Source organism: Pleuronectes platessa, chromosome 5 (genome assembly GCF_947347685.1).
Source record: "Pleuronectes platessa chromosome 5, fPlePla1.1, whole genome shotgun sequence".
NCBI lineage: Eukaryota > Metazoa > Chordata > Actinopteri > Pleuronectiformes > Pleuronectidae > Pleuronectes > Pleuronectes platessa.
Genome location: NC_070630.1, coordinates 23,236,874 through 23,256,667, shown reverse-complemented (window position 1 = coordinate 23,256,667; position 19,794 = coordinate 23,236,874). Strand labels below are relative to the sequence as shown.

The 19,794-nt window shown below is 45.7% G+C and overlaps 1 protein-coding gene across 1 annotated transcript in view; it reads right to left on the bottom strand.

Annotated features, from left to right (window-relative positions):
• epha4l (eph receptor A4, like) overlaps positions 1-19,593 on the bottom strand; it is a 53,716-nt gene extending 34,123 nt beyond the window's left edge. The window contains exons 1-3 of the mRNA XM_053423447.1: positions 19,295-19,593; positions 17,728-17,795; positions 14,736-15,399 (exon numbers count right to left, since the gene is read on the bottom strand). Coding sequence (XP_053279422.1) covers positions 14,736-15,399; positions 17,728-17,795; positions 19,295-19,391 — 829 coding nt within the window. The 5' untranslated portion in view covers positions 19,392-19,593. The remainder of the gene's footprint in view (positions 1-14,735; positions 15,400-17,727; positions 17,796-19,294) is intronic.
• Between the last annotated feature and the right edge of the window lie 201 nt (positions 19,594-19,794).

Sequence of the window (19,794 nt, the reverse complement as noted above, 5' to 3'; positions counted from 1 at the left end):
GCATACGCAAATACAGACACACACACACATGAACACACAAGTATTTGGTTTTTATGGGATTTAAGCTGAGAAACCCTCATCATATCCTCTCATACGGCTCTCAAAAGTCTAACCCTATTTTTGCACACCATCTTTTTTTGAACCGCCTCCTTTTTCACCCCATCACTCTCCAGCTCTCCTATATTATTTTCACTCAGTGTCCTTCGCCCTCTATCTCTGTCTCCCACTCTCCTAGGCTTTCTCTCGGCAGGCCTCCTTTCAGACAGAGAGGGGTTTGTCAGGTGCCAAATCCCTGAGCCGAGAGATCAAAGGCAAACAAAGAGACTGGTGACTTACTGTTCTATTCTGGAAGGCAAAAAAATGGAATCCCTCATAGACTGGGACATCACATTCTTCCCCCTTTTCTCCCCTGGCAGCTCTTTCACTTATTCAATACTCTTCTCTGGCTTTAGTCCTTTTTCCCTTTTGTCAGCCTTACCCCCGCCCCATCCCGGTTGTCTCTAAGCTAAAGCGCGCTTTGGAGGAAAGGGGGCAACAAGGGTGGAGGGAGAGGATTGGGGGAGTTAATAAGTAGTTTGGTAGGGGGGGGTGCTCACTGAATTGGATGCACCGCGTGAAATCAGGAACTTCTGTTCAGGACAAAACTGTTGATGCAGCTTCTGCAAAAGACAAAAAATAGGAGTGCACTAAAGCTAATGATACAATGATAGCTACCCACACGCGAGCCAGCTATAACCCAGCTAATTTTTCCTCTGAGTGGTAACAACCTACACACCAGGCTTTGAACGGCTATGGATGCTCCCCACAACGGCGGCAAATAAATCCACATCTACCCACTCACACATCCCCTGCAGCCCACCTTGAGTGACCCGCTTCAAAAGCCTGATAGGCGAGCTATTCTGCAGCCTACAAAACAAAGTATCCAATACACTGGGGAATGAAAGCATGAGAGCAAACTTGCGCTACAATAGCCATCCGAAAACCCTAGGAATATAACACCCAGCACACGGCACACAATAACTAGGCCGGCCCGGGCAGAACAATCAACTCTCTTGTAATCAAAAAAAGAGAATTAACTTCAAACTATAGCATTTTCTCTCCATTCATGGCCGTGCTTTATCTTCGTTGGGTGATGAAAACTCGGTCACTCTTTTTAGTCATAACAGACACTGAGCGCTCTTCAGAAGAGCAGTCAGAGGCATCCTCACAAAGCCGCTCTTTCAAAAAAACCGAAGCGATCATCTTTCAAGACCCGAGGGCAAGGAGAGTCTCTCCCTCTCCTGCACCTTGAGGAGCCAGCACTCTCTATTCAACTCGCCTCTTTGCCATATCCCTCTGCCTTTGTGTCTGTTCTCTCTCTTTTTTTGCTGTTTTTTCCCCTGTGGAAAGCAGTTTGTTGCTCAGGTAAGACTCCTGCTGGAAAGGATTGCCATCGTAATGGGGCTGTGTTTACCTCTGGCTACTGTCCCCAGCTGCTCAGATGCTCTATACGGTCCATCCCCATGCAGACATACATGACAGAGACATTTAGATAGTAAAAGACCCTACACATCAATACACCTGAGTCACTGGCACATTAACAGGGATAACTAGCTGCTGACCGTTAACATCTGTCACTGGAACAGCAGGAGAGTGGAGCAGGTTAACTCATTAATTCCGTCGCTGGGGGTTATTAATTACCTCCGGTCCGGACGGCGACGCGGAGCCACACGGCCAGCGGAGCCCATCAGCGTGATGGATGAGGGACACACGGCCACCGAAACTGATCACTATGATTGATGACACATACTCGACCCACATCTTGACCTTGACCTGGCGAGAGGAAAAGGTCCCATACTGGTGGTACCATCCTTTAAAATGCAAAACCAAAAAAGGTTGGGTCGTGAAATCTGGGTTGACATCTCTACCAGTGTTAATGAGGGCTAAGAACAAAAGCCAGCTAGGCAACAGTGTTAATAACACACAGGCTAACCTTGCTGACAATCACTGCTAATGGTGGCCAGCAGTGGGGCGTGCAAGAGTTGCCAGCAGGCTGTCAGTCAAATGCCAGATGATTAATAACTGTATTTTCAACAGCACCAATCCATCACTTGAGAGCCACCCAGGACGCTGCCCTAATTAAAATGTCTGTACCCACACCAGCCAAAGAGCCAGATGAGCAAAACATGTTGTGAACATGAACAGCGATGGTTAGTCAGTAACAATAAAACTGTCAAATACGGTTTGATAAATAACTCTTTCTTTATGCTTATTTTTTGTCATTTTAGCGAACAACTGCAAAAAAAAAATCATCAAATGTGCCATTTTCTTCTCAGTTTGTTAACGGATTTCTTGTGTGTAAGTACATATATACTGTGTATATATATATATATATATATAGAATGAGAGGGTATAAAGCCTTTCACAGTTTTTTTAACTTAAGGGTTTTATCAACAGGCCAAATAAACCATATCCTCTTCCAATATGGAGACATTCTTTGTTACGAGTACTAGTACCGGTGCCTCCTGCATTGTTGCTGTTTGGATTGCATAACTGAACCAATTGAAATATTGTTCTGAGGACTTCCTACGAACCAAGGTCCCCACGTTCCTATTGACACGTAGGCCTCAACTTCCTCCATTATCGCTCTATAGCCTGGCCTTAAGAAGGAGAATTACCACAATGGTTCTATCGCAAACATCTGAAGTATTCCACCCAGCCACTTCAGAATGGTCAAAGGCCCCTCCTTTAAAAACCAAGAGTCTGGGTACTGAAGGTGACTGTGAGGAAAAGAAAGAGACATGAAAAGAAAGCTAAGGAGAGAGTTGGTTCCAAGGGAAAAGTGCACAGAGGAGACGAACCTAGGACATAACGGACAGAGAGAGGACAGAGAGATGGACAGACCAGGGAGAGCTACAGAACTGATCCCTGTTTGTTGTGTGAAACACTGTTTGAATTGGCTACGTTGGGTGGCCACTCAGATTCCACTTTTGCACCCATGCCAGATCCACAGGGGTGGCACCTCCCAAAGCCGGGCCCAGCGCCAACTCACTCAGGACCTTTTGTGACCTAAGATCCACACAGCAGGTGGGTAATGGACGATAACTCAAGGCAAACAAGACAAAGATTTATGTACACAAACAGAGGCTTACAAACCTGTGCACACCTGCACCCTCTCAGGCATTCACAAAAAGTCCTTCAAAGGCCCTCTGGACTACGCAGATGCAAATCGCAATAGCGTGATCGCATACAAACTCACACACACACACACACACACACACACACACATCTACCGAGAAGGCTTTGTGTAGGTATGACGACAGGAGCACAGCAGGGAGGATGAGAGGTAACTGACTCAGTAAAGGTATTGTCTTGGTTCAATTTCCTCAAAGTCTCGAGGGGTACCGTGTGTGTGTGCACACATGTATGTTTGTTAGCGGGCAGAGTATCATATATGCTTTCCTGACATTGTTAACAATGAAAAGAGCCACATTGCAATTAAATTATGAAAAAAAGGCAGAAGGGTGCGGGGAGTATGCTAATGTTGTTGTGCGTGGGGACACTCACATGGGCGCACACCCCTAAACAATCGGGAAAACTGAGCAGCAGTGAGTCGAGGAGAATGGGGCAGGAAAAGGGAGGATGTGTGAGGAGAACACACACACCAAGAATAGGAGAAGAGGAAGAGGAAGCGATAGGGAGGCAGTCTCAGTGGGGCCTCATGCAATTCTGTAAACAAGTGTAAACCATGTGCCGTGCTGTGGCTAAAATACAAAACAAAACGCTGCAGTCCCCCACAATGCAACAGTCCCAACGCTGACTTCTGTGAGCTTATTTTGAGGTTATGCACTTTTATTCATTTTTTCTGAGCACACGTCATGTGGGATTTGGTTTGCATTACAAATCGGTCCCTTCCAGCTTTTTATGGCTGCATTACAAGTGGTTTGAGCTGAATTGAAGTCTGTAGCTCATAAATACAAATATATAAATGAATCATATCAGATCTCTACTTTATATCATTAATATGATCTGCTTTCCGGTCTGTTGAAAATCAGGAAGGGAAACCATAAACAAATTTTAATCAAGGTATGAAATGTATATTGAGACTATAAAACAAAACAAAAGTGATGAATATTTTATTAAGCTAATAAATATCAAATATATTGTTCGCATTTAACCAATGTTGAGAGTTGGGATAAATGACTAGATTACTTTAAATCTATATCAGTGTTTGAGTGGCACCAACCAAATTTTTATGACAGATTAATTTTTTGTCATTTAGTCAAGAAATAGTAAAATATTCGATGTCATGAAAAAACTTTGTTCACTGAATTAACGCCAAAAACTAGAATTGTTCAGTTCACTCACAAAGATAAAGAAAAGCTACAGATTCTGACTACAGAGAGGATGTTAATGGAGACTATCAAAATTAAAAACGGACAAAGAATTCATCAATAAACAAAACTGATTGTTAATGTGTTCTTTAAAAAAAAAAAAGTCAGCTCTGTTCAAGACCAACTCCTCCAATTCCTGAAACATTATTTCATGAACTTTATTGTCCATTATTCTAATCTCATACCATTCCACTTAAATACAATGACCATGTTGAGACACTGGGTCTGTTTGGGCTGATAATCAGTTTTAATATTTTCATCACAGCTGTTCTGCTTTCCATAGGTGAGTAAACCCAGATATCTACAGTTGTACTGGAAAAATGGTTGGAGCCAGACCTCATTACCACAGAACCACATCACACACAACGTAAAGCTAAAATAAACCTCAACATTATCTCAAGTTCGGAGGTTTGACGAGAAAAAAAACACCAATATCTAAATATGAACATCTATCATGGGGCCACCCTATTATCCAATATGTCATGTCTGAAAAGTGAGTCTAGGTAGCTCTACTACGAACAAGATTCAAATACACATGGTGTGTTGAATCAGTGTGAACACTCATCTGTCAACGCTCAAGTGTGCAGAAACACACAAAACTGTAATTACCTATCGTCATCTGTGGCCTAAGGGGCGAATTTATTATGGCCCCTGTACGTTCCCCAGAAGCGGTGTGGTGGGTTGTGAGGAGGGGCTGGAGGGCGTCAACTTACGGCTGAAAATGAAGGTATTTTTAGGTTGTTTGTTTAGGTAATCTGCTCGTAGCTCCCAGACGACAGCCTGTCTGGGGCCGCAAAACACCTTCTATTGTGCGTGTGTGTGTGCGTGACGGTGTGTGCTCCAGAGAAAAACTGTGCATGGCATTGTGTCTCTGCATTTGTGTGCGAGTGTGTGTCTGTGTGCGGTGTGCGTGCGTGTGCTCTGGCATGGTACATAAAAAGTTTCCCGGGTCACTAACTCTTCAACAGCTCATGTCAACCCAATGACGGTCGGCTGGTCTCCTCTGTGGCTGTCAGTGTGTTAACCTTTGACCTCTGCTGGTGTCACCCGGGCCTCACTAAATCTCCACACCACTTTCCCCTTCTCTGTCCCTCTCTCAAAACGGCAAAGAGGTCACTGTTGCCGAGGAAGTGCTACCCCCACCGTTTTGAAACTGTGGCAGCCCCTTCTCGCATGGTATGGCTCTGCATGGTGTGTGTGTGTGTGTGTGTGAGTTCCAAAGTTAGCAGCTCCTACTCGGGTCCACAGACTTCGCTGCAGGGTTCATGCATCGCCCTCCCTAACCCCAGGCTAGTTGAACCTGGCCTTACAGAGGGGGGGGGGGGTACATGGGGTGTGTAAAAGGACCCCGGGGTTAATGGCTGCTGCGTAGACTGGGTTACTTCGCTAATGTGTAACGTTGTAGCCTTTAGCTTTGATGTGAGGACAGACACACAGGCACGGTGATGATGGGAAGAGGCAAACAAACGGAACGAGAGATTCAGTTGCACAGCGAGCCGGTGTGTGGGCACCGCTGGAAGAGAGCCAGACTTGTGTTTTCTATTTTTTTTGGCCTCCCCATCCTCTTTCGCTCAGATTATGAACACCACTCTCCCCCTGCCGCCTCTGTTATCTCTCCTTATCTTTATGGTTTCTTTCGCCACTTGGCAGCTTTGTCGGCGACTTTGCGGAGCTCCCAGAAATCTTTGCACTCCAAACACACATGATCCATATCACATCTACTTACAGTTTTTGCCATTTAAACAGTTTAAAATGGAGATTATGTTACACAGTGTGATAACAGCAGGTTTTCAGAGGGACTGATTTTTCAGGGGAGGAATACGTTGTGGCGATAGCAGTTAAAAATGAGGTGAACCTGCTCAATCAAAAAGATATTGACAGTTATATCCGCTGCAACTGCCGGAGGTCGTGACACAGCCACAGTAGGCTTGTTCAAAGAGCGATCAGTCTGTGCCCACAGCCCCCCCATTCACCTTTTACACCCCCTGCCGTTTATCAGGTCTACAAGAGAGGAGTCAGTTCATTTCTCTCTCTCCTTTACTCCGCGCATGTCCTCTGTCACACACATCCACGACTCCATTTCATTTCAATCACTTATTTTATCTCTATCCTATCTTCCTTTGTCTGTCTTCTCTCTCCTCCTCCTCCTCCTCTTTCTTCTTCCCCTCACATTCCTCTGCTCCGCGCAGTGAACCTTCAAGGGAACGTGTTGTGTTTTTTTTCCCTTCCTCCTCTTCCAGCAGTATTTGACAGCTCACTGCGGATCAGGAAGGATCAAGGTTTCTAATCCCTAAGACGTGCCCTAGCATGGACACACCTCTGCCTTTGGCTGGAGATCAGCAGCTTTCAGATTCCCCCGGTGCTGCCAGACCTCCACATCCCCAAATTACATTCCAGGTCTCCTGCAGAGAGGTTGCACCTCGCAGGCAACCCCACCGTGTGTTTGATACACATGTAGCTTGCTCATCTGGGCACACACACAAGTCGTCACAGCAAGAGATCAGCCACCTGATCTCAAAGTCCTGCAACCAAGAATAGGAGCGAGAGGTGTCACATGCTTCCCACTGTACAAACTCATTTCAGAGTTGTCTTTAAAAGGGATATTTTTATATCCTGGGTAAGGGCTTTGCTTGCTGAGAAGATCGGTATCAATCCCATGTCGGTATGCTTAATACAAAGCCGCAACGATCAGGCAATTAGCTTAGTTTAACATTAAAGCTTGGATACAGGGAGAATCACAAGAGGGGGTTTTACAGGAGTTTATGTGACAGACTATTTTTCAAATGAGGTCATTGACGAGGATTAAATAGAAACAGATATAATTTAGGTTTATGGTATGGTGGTTAAGTCTGAATAATACACTACCCAGTAGTAAAAACTGTGCTGTGCTTGCAGAATTCCTTTAAAATGAATAAAGAAAGTAAAAGTTAACCAGTTTTAATCTGCTGCATGTTATTCCTGATTTCAGTAACTGAAGGTCCTGCTTTTCTGTCAGCAGCAGACATAACATATCTCTGTGTTCAAATGGACGTCGGAAGTCAGAGTTGACCTCTCTCCTTATGAAATGATGTGCACAGGCTTGAATCTTCAGTTCCCAACACATCAGCTATATTCTGATGCAGTTGGTAATTTTTTGGTTGTTCCTGATGAGTTGAAAAACCTTGGATACTCCCCTGCACTTTACTTCTAGAAACCCAGGCTCACTAAATTAATCCTCCCACTCGCACCGACTGATGTTTCCCCGTAATAATCTCCATGTATGAGTGTGTGTGTGTGTGAAATTTCCTCCACCTCTGTGATCACAGAGGGATCTCAGCTCATTAAAATGGACACTGCGTCCAGTCACCGGGCCAATCAGATTACAGAGCAGCCCTTTATTGCGAGGCTTTTTGTCATAACCCCTAACTGATTGCAATGGAGCAGCCTATGATTTGGCCACGGAGCGTTGCACCCTCTGAGAAAACAGATGAGGACAAAAGAGAAGAAAGGACCACCTACTATCAGCCCGGCAGGATGGAGGGAGCTTAGGATAGAAATGGGCACGGGAGAAACAGAGAGGGAGTGATAAAGCTCTTCCAAGGTGTTTGCAATCAACCTCCCATTGTCAGATAGTGAGGGAGAGATGGCTGCCCATCTGCAGGGGTTGCCGGGATGCTTTGTCTACAGGCTCAGATCGTGCAACGCGATTAGAGCATTAATAGAAGTTTATGATACAACATGCGATATGCCTGTCGCAACAGATCCATCGAATAAATAAGGGACAGATAGTGGTTCTGACGTGCAAAGACTGTCCACACACACACACACACACACACACACGTGTGCTCCTCGCGATCAGTAACACATTGCCCCAGATCAGAAGGATTTCCGTGCAATGGTGAACCGATGGATGAAGTGTAGAAAAAAGCACGGCTGCCAGACTGGAACTAAATCTCTTTCCACTTCACTTCCCCCCATGTTTTTTGTCTGCTTTTCTCTCCCTCTTCTTCCCTCCCTTCCTTCTCATCTCCATCTCCAGCGCTCGTCTTGGCGAGAGAGGTCTCTTCTCCCTCACTCAGAGCACAAAGAAGGTGGTAGAGGCCCTCGTCCTCTTTCATAACCTCTCTCTCTCTCTCTCTCTCTCTCTCTGAAACAGTCCACCCATGCCCACTTGATCGCTATCCACTTCTCTCCCCCTATCCGTCTTTCTCTGCCTATACATCCGTCCATCTCTCTTTACAAATCCTGTCTCTTCTCTCTGTCTGTCAGCTGAGGGAGAAAGCAGGGGTTTTGAGAGGAAGAGAAACATTTTAAGCGGGTGAAAGCAACGGAGAGGGGCAAGCGGGAGAGTGTGCAGGAGAAAATGGAGGGAGAAGAAGGGAAACAGCCGGAGGAATGGGGGAACGGCAGGGACGGATAGAGGGAGAGGGAAGAGGGGGTGAAAGGACTACAGGGTTGTGTTGGTAGAGAGCTGGGGTATTGATTCAGGGCCTTTTGACATGCTAATTTGCATGCTGACTGCTTTAATCGCTCCCTCTTCCCATCACAGGCTTCAAAGAGAGGATGCTTTTCAAAAAGACGAAGGAGAGGAGAGGAGAGGAGAGGAGAGGAGAGGAGGAGAGGAGGAGAGGAGAAGAGAAGAGAGGAGAGGAGAGGGGGAGAAGAGAGGAGATGTGAGGGGGAGATGAGAGGAGAAGAGAACTTGTTGCTAATTCCAGCTGACAACCATGTTACGCTGCTCTAAAGGAACATCCATCTCAATGTAAACTGCTTCCAGCAGACACTGATAAACTTATCTGCATCGTATAGTTCACCATCGCTGTCCAATGAAAAGGTACATCTCAAGCTTTTGTGAATTGAATTGAAATACGACTATTTCAACTTTTAGCTTTTTTAATGTTTTTGTAGGACAGTTTCCATTTTCATAAGCAGTTTGCAACTGGCGATAACGGAACATCAAATTTCAGATCTAATATTTGCCTTCTTACTCTCAAGATGTTCCTGGAGCTGTCTCGTCACTCTCAACATATTTTTCCAGCTGTGCATTGCACAGAAAAGTGTCCATCAACAACAAACTCAAACTAATCTAGTCAGCCTACTGGCATCTTTGAGTGTGAGTATTTTCTCATGTTTTCCACTGTGGATAAACTAAAAAATCTGCTTAGATTTTTTTTACTCTCACATTGAAAAGCTAAAGCCAGCTTTATGTCTGCCTGTTCAGTTTGAGGTAATTCATAATGTAAATCAGCCAGTTCCAGGTGTTTAAATGACACCTGTTGCTATTTACCTCCACATGAACTTAGTGAAATGATGTAACTCCGACAACTCCTCACTGTTAAAATATATAATAAATAATATAATAGTAAGATTAAGCGTATTTGGTAAAGCCCCATGCTTTGATGTGAACAGAGTCCAATATATTTACATATAATTTTCTAGCTTTTTAGTCAGCCAGTTCTAAAACCTTTGCAGCTCAACATACTATTCATTTACATATCCAGCACTGAGGGCGTATTTTCCACCAAGCATTTGAGGCTGTAATAATTCTACTCATTTCAAATGTAGCTTGACATGCTTCTGGCACTGTCTTGAAAACCAGTGTCAGTTTCTTGAAACCAGGCAACATAAAGCACGTCGCTCCAGTGAAAAAAAGGAACTTGATTTTCATAGGAAAAAACGAGCCTTAAAGCCCAAATAGGAACTAAATGACTTAAAGATGGATGCTCGTGGCAGCGTACCGGTACACAGTGTGGTGTATAGCTGGCACTGGGGGAGCACTATGGCCGTCCGCCCGGGTCAAGCTCGATCACCGGTGGCTTCCTGCCCTAAATAGGGCACCACAGACACAGAGGTGATGAGTGTCGAGAAATGAAAAGGGAACAAACACTGCGGCAGGACGACAGCCCGAGCAGGAAAAGCATTTCAGCACCTCCGCTAATGACCGGCTGAATTACCACCAGAAGCCCCCCCGACGCACCCTCCCGCCTCCGTCCAGTCAGGGGAAGTGTTGAGAGGGCTTTTTTTTTTCATCATTTGTGGAGCTTAAGAAGAACGGAATATTACAACAATGCTTCAAGAAAATATTTCAGCGGCAAGGAGAGGGTATAATGAGGATTGCTCATGAGACATTTTGTCCTTTCTCTCTGTGTGTGTTGTTCTTCCTTCTCTCTGTGGGTAATAGATTCTTCGTCTCCATTCAGGAACACAAAGTGAGCCTCTCTGGTGGCAGCGAGAGTGATGAGTACATTCACCTCTATTCTGCTGCGCTTTGCTCAGTTTGGAGTGCGTGAGTGTGTGTCTTAACACATACTGAAGCTTGTGTGTGGGGGCATCTGCTGTACATATTTATTTGCCTGTGTACTTAGCGTGTCCTTTCTTACATGTGTGTGTTTGGACTCGTGTGTTTTGCATGGCTGTACGTGGGTGAGTGTTCATGCACGTACTGGTGCCTCTCACTTAAGACATCCGTCTCTGCAGTTGTATCTTTGTGCACACTCACAAGCGCATGTTCCCGTGTGTGTACACGCGCCAGCATGTGGGTTTTGTGTGAACGGCAGCGGGTGACTAGCTGAGTCCCTCACAGCAGTGAAGGTAATCTCATTATTCAGCCCACTTCCTGCCGCGGCCACCAGAGACAGGCTGACAAACACTAACCACCTCATCGGCCGGAGCAGAGACGACGAGGGGGAGAAAAAGAGAAGTGATAAAAGAGAGGGACTGTGAAGGGGTGAAAATTGTTAACAGAAACTCAGCGACAAAAAGGGAGGCAGACAAAAAGGAAAACGAGACATTGGACAAGAGAAGAAAGCTCATAGGGAGCAACAGGTAATTTGAAGAGACAGGGGGACCAAAAAAAACAACAAGCAACTGAGCCGACCAAGAAGAAGAGACACACAAATGGTCGATTTGTGTGTATGCAGAAGAGAGGGAGGAGGTAAACGAAGAGGGGAGAGAGTGACTGAGTCTGTGTATTTAAAGCCAATGGGGACCGACGGGCTCAATAGAATTACTTGGTGAATTTAGAATGATGGTCCCAAGTGCATATTTAACACTAGAGAGAGGGGGGTATTGGAGAACTAGATGCACACACTCACACACATACACACCAACACAATGGGTAAAGCGCAGGAGAGAAACGTCATCCCTAAATCCTCTTAATCTCAGACCAATAAGAGTTTCCAGCTCCACAAGGAGAGAAAGAGAGAGGAGTCAGGTGAGAAAATGTGGTCCTAAACACTCAATTATGTGTTGAGATTTGTTAAGATGACTGCCACTCTGCAGTCTCATCCAACAATAATGATTTGAAGACCAAACATTTACACTCAGCGTCCTTTTTAAATAGACTGCTGTTACGCAGACTCCTCATTCGCATGTTTCCACTGCTCCAAACAAGCAAGTATAGTTTTACTTTGATGTTTGTTTTCAGGAAGCTGCCTTTATTCCAGATTGCCGGGTTCTAGTTGATGGCAATCCGGAATGAAGGTAGTAAATCATAGTCATAGTAAAACTGCTTTCAGAGCACAGCATCTTTCTAAATGTAGTCTCACATTGGCAAAAAAAACTGTCATCATCATTTTCCCATAATGGCATGCTTAGTTACCTCTCTCTTCCACCATCTAAGCAACACCCCTCGAACAGAAGGAACCCCCTCACCAGATGAGCAGCGAGGGGACAGCCTGACCCCCACCCTGTCCCCGCTGCGCATGTGGGGGGATGTGGTTAACAGGCAAAGGGATCCCAAATGCAAACAGACATTGTACCCTTGCCTCAGATCAGGGGCCCCCTTGGCCCTAAGTGCCCTGGTTGCCCCTGTTGCTGTGGTCCAGTGTGAACACCCTAGCCACCCTTGGCCTACCTCTAGCACGCAGACACACACAGACACACACACATATACCCCAGCCACAGCTGTCAAAACTCTGACGTCTTAATCAATCCTGGATCCGCGACCCTGTCAGACACAGCAGTAAGATGGATGAAGAAGGGGGTGACCCCTGACCTCTGCCAGGGGTGGAGAATACAACTCCTATGTGCCCCACTAGCCCCCCCCTTTTACCACCACCCCCAACCCACCAAACATCACCAGCCTCAGTCGGCTCGGCTGCTGCCCCAAACAATGATGGAGGAGAGCCCATTCATCCTGGGCTGGGAAACAGGGGCCAAGGTGCCCTTGTAACCCCACACGAACACAAGACAAGAACAGACACACAAGTATGGGAACTCTCTCACACACACACACAAAACAGAGCTGATGTTCAAACCCTTATAAACAATAGATTTGCCCAACACTAAAGTGAGCATAGGATGAAATACTCAAATACAATTCTTAAAACTTTTTAATTAATCCCCAAAAAAACTCCCTCCCTGCCAACCTGGCTCCTGTCTAAACCCTTGGTCTACATGGTAACATGGCTCCCATGGAGCCTGTCTCACTGAGGAATATTAACCAGCTCATCAGTGCACTTGTAGACTGACAGTGGCCACCACCTTTGAACCCTTGAGTTACTGGGGCTGACCCACACAAACGCGTTGGGCTGCCATGCAGCATCACATCCACTGCATGTTACCCTACGTACAACTGAAAGCGAAATGTTTAACATTTTTAAATAGTGTAATTGGAGCTCAAAGTGAATGGAGTGCATGTACTGGCACTGCAAAGTTAAACAAAGCGAAGCAGATGCAGCGATATGTGAACTAAATGGATGTATTGGCTTGAGAAGCATTTCTGCCAGCTCAGAGGCTGGCAAGCACTACGAGACTGCATTAGTCATATAAAAGCAAGGGGTTCCAAATCCTTTATTGCCTTCTTTGCAGGGTAACAGCTATTTATCTTCACTGGAATTAAAGGAGAGATAAGGAGTCTATTTCAATGTGGCAGGCAAATTAAAGTTGTGATATACAGTATGAGATCAGGGTTGAAATGAGAGGTTATTATAGTAAACAGCATGAAAGATAGCCAATCCTGGGAGATTTACCCAAACTCTGTAACTAACTACCGTCTGGTCTCCTTCAATCACCCCTTCATTTTACTCTGCTTCTTTGAAGCTGCCCCCCGAGGACCGAAACCCGGCCGCAGCCATCTGAGCAAAGCGACAGCGAAGATGGACAACAAGAGTTTATAATGCTTAAATAACACTCTTTTTCTTTCGGAACAAATACACATGCACCCAAACCCATCTTTGACTGCTTGTACCCCTTTTCCCTCCCACCACCCCCAAGCAGCCAGTAGTGCCCTTAAATCACCAGACCTGTTTGTCATGCAATTAGTCCTCCAAGATAAAGGCTCCCTTGTAAATAAGGAGAAGTGTAGTGGTCCATCCCACTGTTAATCACCCGTGCCCAGCCTCTGACCCCTCACTGCTGTGGCCCACTGCTTCTTTCTGGTGTAAAGGTGGCGGGTGGAGGTTGCTGTAAACCAATCGTGGCCGAATTAGCATTCACTCGTCTGGCCAGCTGACAACTGCGCCCTGGAGTGGCAAAATGCTGCATGTGATCCACAAAACAGCTGCTGGAGACTACTGGATGCAATCCACAATACAATGCTGCATAGCATAAACTGATACGATGAGTAATGAAATCATCCGGTTAACTTAGTGGAGCCTATCAAAGTGCCAATGATAATGACAGCCTGAGCTACAAAAACCTGTAAAAGCAGAAGTTTCGAAAGATCTATTGGCTGGTTTTGTAGACATTTCAAGGCTATGATTTGAGCTCACCAACATACTGAGGCCCCTGTCAGAGGCACTGCTCACTGACCTTAAAACCTCATCAAGCAGCCCTGTATAGGATCACAGCGAGCTGAGACTAGAATAATCGTCCACGAAGGGCCATTCCCCCCTACCAAATAACACCATTCCAACTCCATCTCACAGCTGTGTATTTTCACTCTTGTCATACCTGCTTGGAATGATAAACTCTTTCTCTCCTATATAGCTGTCTATCTCATTTTCCCAGCTTCAGGCTCCACTGGGAATAAGAGAAAGAGCAGGTGGGGGTGAAAGACAAGGCAGTAGTGTGAACCGGTTGGAGCTCGACTCTCGCCTCCCGGTGTCACCAATTCTCCTGGGATGCACCCCACTGCACAACACCTCCCAGTGGACCCACTAATTACTCCATTTACAATCATCATTGCTCCTATCATCCAACCAGACACTGGCTGTAGAAAACGGGAGAGTGCAAAGGAAAATTATCCAACAGCGCAAGAGGTAGGTGAGTCGAGAGGACAAAGAGAATCAAACAGTCATTAATAGGGAGATAGAGCAAGAGGAAGGGTAGGAGTGAAGAAAAGGTAGGATACAGTGCAGAGAGGCGGTGTTCCACAAAAAGCAAAGTGGTACAAAACAGCCAATCAGCCCCAGAAAATCCAGACAAATGTCATTTCCTTACCTAGACATTCTGCATTGCGCACCTCATATCCAGGGTTGCACAGGCAATTCCCAATGGGGACCAACCACTCTCCGTCAGCCCCGCAGTACATCTTGGGGACCTCCTTCTCCTCTGAATTATCCATGCATGAGCCGCGAACTTCCACAAGTGAGGAGGTATCGGCTCCAGTGATGGTATCAGGAAACTGGGCCAAGTTGCGCACTGCTAAAGGACATTTCTTGTAGAAGACCCTGACAGACACAAGAGCGATGCATGCTCCAACATCCTGGAAGGCCAAATAGAAGCCCTTGCGGGTCAAGGTGCCAACATCTCGTACCTCGGTGTTCAGTTTCATGATGCGATCACCAATGTCCACCTGAGTGAAGCTCTCGTCCGCAGCAATGGTATCGATCTTTCCAAACTGGTTCTCACGGATGTAGCGCTCTTTGTCATTGTTGGACTCATAGTAGTAAAGGTTGAAGGTTTCCTTGCAGGTTCCCATGACCCCTGGGAGGCTGTTGCAGTCTCGGAGGGTGAACTTGATCTCAATGTAGACTCGTTGAGCACCACCACGGGGGATCCAGTCAGTGCGGAGCCAGTTGTTCTGGTTTGGCTCCATGACGTTACACACCTGGTACGTCCGTATGGGAATGTTCTTCTCGTCCATAATACTCACTTCCTCCCACTGGGGAAAGGCCAGAACATTAAAATGTTACAAGGACATAAACATCTTAAATCATACTTAAATTACAATACCAAAACTGTGGAAGAAAGTGCTGTTAAAGGAAAAGAACATCAGAAGAATATCAGAACTAAAGGCTCTCCTGATCAAAATGGACTTTGTAAGTATTACACATGACTGAGAGCAAGTCTATACAAAGAATGAGAGATACTGTGCAAAACAACCTGCAGGAAAGATAAGTCAGTGTTTGAGTCTCGCCAGAGCGATAAATTGAGGGCCAAACGTAATGCATGGCACCTAATAGACCTGTTAAACCCTGAAATAGATTCATAAAGATGTTAATATTCATGGTTTTTCCCTTAGTGAGAGAAATTACATTTTCTATAAGCTCTATGCATAAGAAATGCCTAAAGTTAGGTAAACAAAATCCTGTATACCCACACACACGCACAGACCTGGATGGCTCAGGGTATCAGGAGTATATAAGAAAAGAGGGGGTTGTGTGAATGTAAAAAGTAAACGTCTCTCTGAACCAATGCTAATGATCTAATATGTGCCTGCTTTACATCTCCATACATGATGGGGGCAGGGAGACAGCGCAAATGTTCACCGCTGTTATGAGTTAGAACGTGTAGGGAGCGAGAGGGAGACGCTGACGTGGGGCACATGGATTACGTTATCCAACGAGGCCTGTCTTATTTTTGCCGAGAGCCATGTTTGTTTTACTTGTGATAAAAGTTCCCCTCTCGACAGAGCACTGTGAAGATGTATTAAGAGGCTCAAAGCGTTGTGTTCCCTCAAGTTTTTCAGTGTGTTTTAAATAGAGTCTTTGAGTGAGCTGGGCTGTAAACGGAGCAGACAGGCCTTTGGCTGCCGTAGCCTTAACCATCCAGACACTGAACAAAAAAATAATAACAACGAGGCAGTGGAAGATGTAGGTTATGCTGCCAGATTTGATTTGAGGCCTTATCGTAAACAATCTGGCTTAAAGCTTTATTTCCCCAGAGAAGGGTGGGATAATGCTAAACATAGCTGCAGCTGTATGATTTGAGAAAATGTCTATCATTCCCGCTGCTCCATCTCACTCTGCTCTCCTCCTAGAGCCCCCCTTTTGTTGTGGAAATCAAGCGGTGCTGCGATAAGGCTGCACCTTCCCCTGATAGCAGGGAAGAGGAAGAATAAGGCCAATTGGTCGTAATGAGGGGGTGAATGTGGGCTTGACGGGGGCAGCCGGGACCCTGTCAATCACTTGTTTGTGACAAAATGGCCAAGGGGAGGACCTGAGCTCAGCGGCAGCCACGTTGATTAAGAAAAGCTTTGTGTAGCAGAGTCGGCAACATGTGCAAGAGGTGAAATTTTGTTCCCCAGGATTCATATTGATTAGTTGACATTACTGATGCAAATTTGTAGTGATTTTCAGAAAAAGTTTGAGCTTGATTCCATGGGCATTTCTAAATTTAGGTAACTTTTGGGCCCTTTTTAAACCCTCAGTTTTAGCCCTGGTAAAAGGTATTGCATGGTCCTCACCTCTCTGTAACAAGCTAAAGTCAGTGGCACATCAGGTTCACTGCAGCCTACCTGCAGTCCCAATTCTCTCCCCACTAAGAGACACCGTGGATATCCCAATTAGACTGAGATCACACATTGGGTCGACCCGATTCCACGTTGCTTTATAGCCTGACCCAGTCGTCCTGCGGCAAGAGCCGGACCCCACTACACTTTCCCCCTTATTCATCCATTCCAGAGGACCCTCTGTCAGCTGCCAAGTTCCCCTCTCCCCTCCTCTCCCCCTCTCTACGACTCAATGGTGGAAAGGGATATAAAGTTTCTCCACAAAGACCGATTCAATCCACCGTCTATTCAGGAAACCTGACGCCCGCTGCAGTATCGGCTCCAGCATCTGACCATTACAGAGTGGTTAGAGAGAGGGGATCGAGGAGAAAAGGGGGAGAGACGGGTGCCTATAGACCTTGTGGCTCTCAAAGTGAATTCCGGGGACCCCATGGGGCCCTGGAGTGATCCAGGAGGTCTACAACAAAACAGCAAAGTCTGATTTATCCATACTTCAGTGTATGATACTGGAAATTTTGCCTGGACCTCACCCTGAGTCTAATATCCCTACAGTGCAGACAGCTGCACAATAAATCATGGACAGAGGTATTCCCGAAAAGGCCTTCCCGGGACAAACGTCTTATCAAAGGAGTTTCGGAATCTAACTGGTGGTCCACTCAAGGGCTCCTGCCAATAAAGCATATTATCTCTCCATTTTTGCTCAATAAGGGATCATGCGTTCCTAACAAGGGGGACATTTCTTTGCAGTAGCCTACTCACCCCTCCTTCTGTCGGGTTGGCGACCCATCCCAGCTCCCCCTGTACCGATCTGGAGTCCAATAACGTGACTGGAAAACAAGAATGGGAGAGGTGAGCGTTATGCAGTCTCAGTTTCTCCACAAAACATTTATAATCCACTATGATCTCACAGGCTGAGGAAGGAAAACGTGTTGATATAGGTAATTGCTAAAATGATTCATCAGGTATAAAAAATATGATGAATGTCAGACCACAGACATTATAAAACAATATAAAACTGTAGCACAGTGTTTCTTACAAATGACTCACTTGTAAATGTTACTTTGTGTGTAAAGTAATCCTCTGTCTGGCTTTACATGTGTCGCTTCGATTGATTTTCGTTGAGAAAAAGATTTGTGCTACAAATGCCGAATGCATTTCCCAAGTGTGTGTAAAATAATGATTTTCCAGTTCGCTCAGAGGCAGCTTTAAGCCTGTCTGCTGTGATCGGAGTCAGATAGAGGAGCCGTGTGCGTAAACTTCAACAAGAACCATATAAATTGCTCCTGACACAGACGGACTATCTACCTATACACAACTAAATAAAAAATTAAAATTGCAAAGCAGTAATTCAATCATATAGAGACATGGATTGAGCACGTTTATATACATTTTTAGGGTTGTTCTGAATTCTGTTTGGTTACTGGACACCTCAGTATAATCAATAAATCCCCATCGATGTAATTCTCCTGTATACAAAAGACTGATCCATTCTTAATGTCAAACCCTTGCTTCATATTGAAATAACAGTCAGAGTGTGATGCATTGTCGTGGACTTGTGTTCAACAGCTTTGCCGAACAGGACAGACACAGAAGCGCAGAGGATACTTCGTGCGTCAGACCAGTGTTTATAATCAAATCAAATGTAAATCTTTTTTTATATTTGCGGTAAAATAAATAAATGTAATATAAAGGTCTATGTGTTGTGTATTGGATGTAACATTTTAAAACTGCGCTCCGGGACCGCGGGCAGGACGATCGAGTGCTGAGAGCTTCTGAGCGTCTTGTTTTGGGGACACATGTTCAATTTAAACATGATTTTTTTAATAAACTCTGTGCACATCCGAAGATCATTTAACAACCACCATTATATGCTTTATTATGGATTGTATGTAGTGCGTCATGTGGCACAATTGAACTTTTAGAATTGATTTTCCTTTAATCTCCAAAATAATTTTCCATCAAAACTCAACGTGACCACAGCAGCGATCACTGCTGTAAAACTGAGAATGATTCCTATCTCTTCTATAGGTCTGTTTGTGGTGATGCCACTTCTCTCCGGACACACATCGGCTTGACCTTCTCTCCTAACAGAGATCGGGGCTACAAGTATATCCCTGCTCCCAGCCCGTCCTCTCGGGCAGCTGGGACGATCCATGCCCGAGACAACTCTTGTCCCAGTCCCGTTCACAGGACATAAAAGACGCTGCGTAAAAGGTGACTGCCGGTGCTTTCCATCGCGGCCACAGAGGACGGCGCAGAGACGCATGCACACGCGGGGCAAAGAGACAAGTCCGCGGCAGTTGTTGTTTTCTCCCCGTGTCCTTACCTTCATTCGGGGGATATATCCGAGCCGGCGAAACAAATGTTGATATCCCAAAAACAAGAAAGGTGGCCGTGAACAAAATCCCTGCCATGAGTGCCATTTGTGTCGCTGCTCCGTTTTTCTCTCCTCTTTTTGTTTCGTTGCTCTTCTCCCAGCTCCTACTCTCTCTCTCACTCCCTCTCTCTCTCTTTCTCTTTCCCTGTGGAATATGGGTTTGAAGCGGACAAGGGGAGAGAGAGACGCACCGAGCGCACCACAGCCAGGAGGCGGGTCTACTGATTGAGTCTGTGCGCTCTGACGCGGAGCCCGTCAAACCATATAGGAAACGCAGTGGACAGAGGGGGGGAAATAATCATTAACCCCCCCCCCCCCCTCCCTCACACACACACACACACACACACACAGCCACCATCCTGCACAACTCACTCTTTGGTCATCTAGCCAGAGAAAGGACGAGGATGGGCTTGTGTGGAGTGACACTTCTTTGGCTCGCAGGTCCAAAG